Source organism: Hermetia illucens, chromosome 3, assembly GCF_905115235.1.
Source record: "Hermetia illucens chromosome 3, iHerIll2.2.curated.20191125, whole genome shotgun sequence".
NCBI lineage: Eukaryota > Metazoa > Arthropoda > Insecta > Diptera > Stratiomyidae > Hermetia > Hermetia illucens.
Genome location: NC_051851.1, coordinates 91,936,284 through 91,942,783, shown reverse-complemented (window position 1 = coordinate 91,942,783; position 6,500 = coordinate 91,936,284). Strand labels below are relative to the sequence as shown.

The 6,500-nt window shown below is 43.7% G+C and overlaps 1 protein-coding gene across 1 annotated transcript; it reads right to left on the bottom strand.

Moving 5' to 3' along the window:
• Positions 1-3,674: 3,674 nt before the first annotated feature.
• Positions 3,675-5,922, bottom strand: LOC119651365 (major heat shock 70 kDa protein Ab-like). Its single transcript, XM_038054939.1, has one exon. It carries the CDS (start codon positions 5,755-5,757, stop codon positions 3,844-3,846), a length of 1,914 nt encoding a protein of 637 aa, XP_037910867.1. The 5' UTR covers positions 5,758-5,922; the 3' UTR covers positions 3,675-3,843.
• Positions 5,923-6,500: the final 578 nt, after the last annotated feature.

Here is a 6,500-nt window from a genome sequence, read left to right as displayed (position 1 = left end):
ATACTGTTGAAAATACTGTTATAAATATACCACCTAATTAATCAATACCAATACAATATATTACAATAAGTAGATTTTAAAAATATTACTCATGATTGTTTAAAAAAAAAAAACCTCCTAACTATACACAATATAAACAAAAAAAACGAATTGCCTACCGTTCCTAAAGACAATTCATTTTTTTTCAAAAGGGGTAAGGTGTAAAATACTGTAAAACTTATCCACATTATCATTGCTTACTACGTAATATTTTCTCTCATATACTGTACATTCATATGTATCTAAAAGTACAGGCCTACTAAGTATAAGTAAATTTTGTATAAAATAGGAAACATGAATTGAGAAAAATATAGTTCGTTAGAACTATCAAAGATAATCACGACGTGTTTTATTCTGTGGAGTCCAAGCAATTGCTGCTCCCAAAAATCACACTAAGTGTTTAAATTCTTGTGGAGTTTAAGCAATTGCTGCTCCCAAAGCCGGTTAGTCTGGAGTTTGGCATTTTAGCTGCTCCGACTTTCCATAAACTCATTTAGAAAGAAAATAAGGTGAAGAGGAACTATCAGTGGACTGGCAACATCACATAAGGTAAAGAGGAACTATCAGTGGACTGGCAACATCACAATATGGTCGTCATTTTTCCGAGGGGTCGGGCCAGTTCTATACTCGAATTCTCCGAGAACACCCCTGCGCCCGATCCATCCTCCATGACTGACTCGTCGGTGAAGATTATTAGGTCTGTAATCTGAAAAGACTCATGGCCACTTGTCGACCATTCTTCTCTTTCGGTGATTACGAGAGTGTATGTCTTTTCAAAGACGAATCTGGAAACCATATGATCGGTCGGTATCAGGGCCACAGTAGATCTACTATAGGCAGTACCCTTACAAAAATGACCCCATTTGCAAATGTGCTTGCAGAAGCTTATTTGTACACATCAGAAACGCTGAACAAGGAAAAGGCATAATCTTCGTCAAATCGTATTGGTAAGAGAGAGATGGGTGAGCTTTTGCTATTCTGGTACTACGGCGTGCTCACCCATATAGCAAAAAGTTGTTTCACGTATTCACTTATACATAAGCAAAAACTTGCCAATCTCACCAATACATTGGCAACTCCGGGCGGTATGTCAAACACAGCTGATCGGGTTTTCGGTACATCTCGCTCATGCTCAAGGGCAAAACAATTTGAAATGGTGTGTACTCGCACTGATTTCCCCCCTTGAGGGGCAAGGGGGGTGAGGTAGCTGACTAGTATCTAACTGTGATCAGGGCTACCGGATGTTTTTCAAGGAATTTCCAGATAGACGCATGACCGTTTGATTGGCCGTCTTTCCACGCCCCAATGGTATCGAGCCTATATGCGCCGTTGGCCGCTTACCGTTTCACCTCCAAGTGAATGGGGGGTAAATTTAGGATAGTTTCAAGTGCCGCAGTCGGCGTAGTACTCATTGCTCCATTAATACTTAGGCAACCAAGTCTCTGAATCTGCGTTAGCAGCTTCCTGCTGTTAGCAAAGTTCAGTCTTGGCCACCAGACGATGCATGCATACATCAAAATGGGTTTTATTATGGATGTATACATCCAGTATATCCGTTTAGGTGAAAGTCCCCATCGCATTCCTACAGCACCAGAGCAATCTGCAGGATTTCTGATATTGTTCCTGGATATGATTCTTCCACGTTAACTTGGAGTCGAAATGTACGCCTAGGTACTTGGCTGTTTGTGCCAGCTGAATTTTCGCGCCTGCTAAGGTGGGTAGCGTATAGCTGCCCCACTTGACGTTCCTAGTGAACATAACTATATATTCCGAATGTGTGGACCCTTCTATTACTAGCGCAGGGATGATGACACCCGGACTTGCAGACTTGTATCTACGGAACGAGTTAAATGCCCATTTCACTCGCTCCAGTGATGCTACTTTGCATGCCAGATTCCAGTCTCTCGGTTGAGGGCTGTATGCACCTGTTGGCCCCGATATTAGATTTTGGATGCTGCCTGGGAAGTGTACTTCAAGCAAATGATTTGCCGTTTCTTCATCGCTTTCTGTGTACTTCCCATTTTGTAAACGTAAATAACCCAGTTTCTGGCTACGTTCTTTGACCAGAATCCGCTTCAGCTTTGAGGTTGCCTCAGGAGAGTTAGTCTCTTCGCAAAAGCGTCTCCAAGATGAACGTTTAGCCGATCTTATGCTCTTCTTTAGAGCCTTCTGTGCCTCTTTATAACGATTCCAGCTAGTGCTTGATTCACCCTTCAGAGCACGATTAAGGAGCATCCTTGTCGTTCTCCTCTAGTAATGGATTTGATGCGCTTCCCAGGGATCGTGACTCGGGCGCTCAATTCTATTTGATACCTCACCCAATCTGTCTTCCTCGGATTCTGAAATGGAGTGGGTGGAGGTGGATCCATGCCCATAACGAAATCAATGCGTCTGTGATCCGAGAGTGTGATATCGTTTGATACTCTCCACTCCCCGATCAGAGCCGCGATGTCAGGAGATGCCACCGTGATGTCGATGACCTCTCGCCTGACCACGTTGAAGAAAGTGGGTTCATTACCCACATTTAGGCTCTGCAAATCGGTTCCTACTAGATACTCAAAATAAACTAACATTAATACTAAAAAGAGACAGCCATATATAAATTAAAGTACTAAGGTTCTTGGAAGCAAGAAGAATTTCTCTGAAACTGATCCGACTAATAAGAGCCCTTTTAGATAATAATAATAATCGTTGGCGCAACAATCCATGTAGGATCGGGGCCCTGAAGTGTGCTGGAGCACTTCATTGAAGACCGTAACGATACACTATATTGCACTTTAGGAGGCAATGTAGTCATCATTGCGCTCTCCCGAGATTCTTATTTGACTCAAGTACTCATTTACAGCTAAGTTGACTGGTATCCCACACTGCCACTAGTGAGTTTTGAACCGCGACCTTCGCCTACGACACCCCAGCGCTCTAATTACTTGAGCCATCCGGACACAGTCGCTTTAGATACGAAACCAAAATCACGGAAAAAACAAGGAGCTGGTCTCGCCCCAACCTGGTATTGGGGTCGTGCGTGCGCTGACGACGTTATGTCACAGCTAGGTAACGACTACGTATGGAGAAAGCATTCCAAGAAATGGAGCCAACTGATAAGAAAGTCTGGTTGAAGTCAATAAATCAAATACAAAGTGTATGATCCAAATACAAGCAGAAAAACTTTGAACAAGTAGACTAAGTTCAATATTTAGCGGTCTTACTTATTACCGATCCTACTATTTGGTTGCGAAACGTTAAATTCGTTACAACATGAGTTACACAGTTATTTCACGAGCTCTTAAGAACAAAACGGGTGATACGTAGGAATGCACTGGGGGGCATACCGAGCGAATATCAGCTTTCAGACTTTCCAAAAAAGTAAACAAAGCAACCTAAGGGATAACCAGGTGTAATTGAGACAGGTAGGGTAATACTACCATCTTTTTAGAATTGGAGAGCGCGGTGAATTCAGAAAATTAGCAGCTGGGCTTCGGAAGGCCATGACTAGAAGCAGAAAAGTAATTACATTGAGCCATAAGTCAGATCTCTATCCTCCCCGCAATCTAATCTAACATATATGTCTATGTATTAACGATATAAAAAAAATTGTATGTTTTATTCGGATTATTTTTTTCTTTTATTTGTACAAAACTTAGGAAAATAAAATCCATATATATACAGGAACTAGTTAATAAATTACAATACTATGACAATTTGAATAGAACCTAGACATTCACACATCCTAATATACTCGTACCTCAGTAGTTTGTTGTTTTGCTATTCTCAACTTCTTTAGAACCAATAGTCTTTGAAGCATACTTAGTCGACTTCCTCAACAGTGGGCCCTGACCGAGCACCTCCGAAACCGCCCGCTTGTTGACCACAGCTGCTACCTTGTTGGGCACCACCAGTGTGGATCTTTGTCATGATTGGACTGCATTGACTTGTCACCTCCTTCAGTCTGTGCTCATACTCTTCCTTGTCCGCCAAGCTGTTACTATCCAACCATTTGATTGTTTCATCACAGACCCTGAGGGCGGTTTCCTTATCAGACTGCGACAGTTTGTCTCCGGCTCCCTCAACTGCTTGTTTCACGCCAAACACGTAGGCCTCCAATTGATTTCTTGATGCAACTCGTTGCCTCTGCTTCTCATCTTCTTCCGCGTACCTTTCCGCCTCTGCCAACATTCTGTCGATTTCAGCCTGAGACAACCTGCCCTTATCGTTCTTGATGGTGATGTTCTTCGCATTCCCAGTACTCGTGTCTTTAGCTGAGACGTTCAAGATACCGTTTGCATCTAGATCGAATGTTACCTCGATTTTCGGTACCCCTCGAGGTGCTGGAGGAATACCCGACAGATCGAATGTGCCCAACAGGTTGTTATCTCTCGTCATAGCACGTTCTCCTTCGAATACTTGGATCGTCACTGCGGGTTGGTTGTCCGAATATGTCGAGAATGTCTGTGTCTGTTTGCACGGGATCCTCGAGTTGCGTTCAACTATCTTCGTCATCACACCTCCAGCTGTTTCGATACCAAGTGACAGAGGAGCCACATCCACAAGCAAAACGTCTTGGATCTTTGAACTCTTGTCGCCACTAAGGATCGCAGCTTGCACCGCTGCACCGTAGGCAACAGCCTCATCTGGGTTGATGGACAAGTTCAAACTCTTGCCGTTGAAGAAGTTCTGTAGCATGTTTTGCACCTTTGGGATACGAGTCGATCCTCCAACCATCACGATATCGTGAATCTGTGACTTGTCCATTTTAGCATCGTTCAGGGCCTTCTCCACGGGGAGTAGTGTGGAGCGGAACAAATCTGCACAAAGTTCCTCGAATCGAGCCCTGGATATTTTCGTGTAGAAATCGATTCCTTCGTACAGGGCGTCGATTTCAATTGAGGCTTCCGTACTCGATGATAGTGTGCGTTTAGCCCTTTCAGCTGCCGTTCTTAACCGACGAAGGGCTCGAGGATTTGATGTAAGGTCCTTCTTGTACTTGCGCTTGAATTCGTCCGACAGATGGGACACCAGACGATTGTCGAAGTCCTCGCCTCCCAAATGTGTGTCACCTGCGGTGGCCCGCACCTCGAACAGTGAACCCTCGTCTATTGTTAGGATGGAAACGTCGAATGTTCCGCCACCCAAGTCGAAAATTAGTACGTTTCGTTCACCAGAGAGATTCTTGTCCAGCCCGTAGGCGAGGGCCGCAGCCGTTGGTTCGTTAATTATCCTCAGAACATTCAGACCAGCGATTGCTCCAGCGTCTTTTGTGGCTTGACGCTGTGAGTCGTTGAAATAAGCTGGAACTGTAATTACTGCGTCCGTCACCGATTCACCCAGGTACGCTTCCGCTGTTTCCTTCATCTTCGTCAGCACCATTGAACTGATTTCTTCAGGCGCGAATCGTTTCTGCTCCCCTTTGAACTCTACGCAGATCTTTGGTTTGCCACTGTCGCTTTTCACCGTGAATGGCCAATGCTTCAGATCCGCCTGGATTTTCGGGTCATCGTACTTGCGCCCAATCAACCGTTTCGCATCAAACACTGTGTTCTTTGGATTCATCGCAACCTGGTTCTTGGCCGCATCTCCGATCAACCGTTCCGAGTCCGTGAACGCCACATAGCTGGGAGTTGTCCTGTTCCCTTGGTCGTTTGCAATGATCTCCACCTTCCCGTGCTGGAACACGCCAACGCACGAATACGTCGTTCCCAAGTCAATTCCAACTGCAGGCATTTTTCTCTGATTTCACTCTTTTCACTTTCTCACCAAATACTCCAATACCGCGAATATTCTAACTTGTATAGATTGTAGATACTTTAATTTTCTTCTTTCACTTCTTGTGGAAACAATCCACTCGCCTTCAAAATCTCTCGATTTGTTTCGGGTGTTTAACAGTATGAAACTGAACTCATGTTAATCCGCTGCTAGTATTTATACTTCTGTGAACGGGTCGGGAACATTCTGTAAGAAAATGGTGGAAGCGTCGGGAAATTTCGAATGGCAAATTAACAGTGTATTAATAGAATAGAAACAGTTCAGTTGGAATGGGTTCCGGGATTCGTCAGCAGGTTAGAAAAGTCTGGAATGCTCTGGAAGTAATGTAAGCTGTACGGCCTTGGGTTGAATGGTTTTTGCTTGGTAAAGTCGTGATGTAAACAAACAGAGGTGTACATATGCGTATGTGAATGGCATTCAATGGAAATTGATATTTACAGCTGGGGATCTAAATATGCACGCCTGAACTTCTGGAATTAAGTAGTTTATTTTTAACTTCATTGATAAATGGTCTTCGTAGAGTAATGATTTGCGAACCGCTCTAATGTTGAATTTTTATCTGGCATTTCCTGTGAATCAGTCATTATAGAATGTATCACTAGAACGTGTGAGGAAGGTGTGCGAATCAGAACTTTTATGAATGGATGTCAAAAGTTGTAAAATTGACCTACCGTGCATTTCGAGTATATATGCAGCAACTA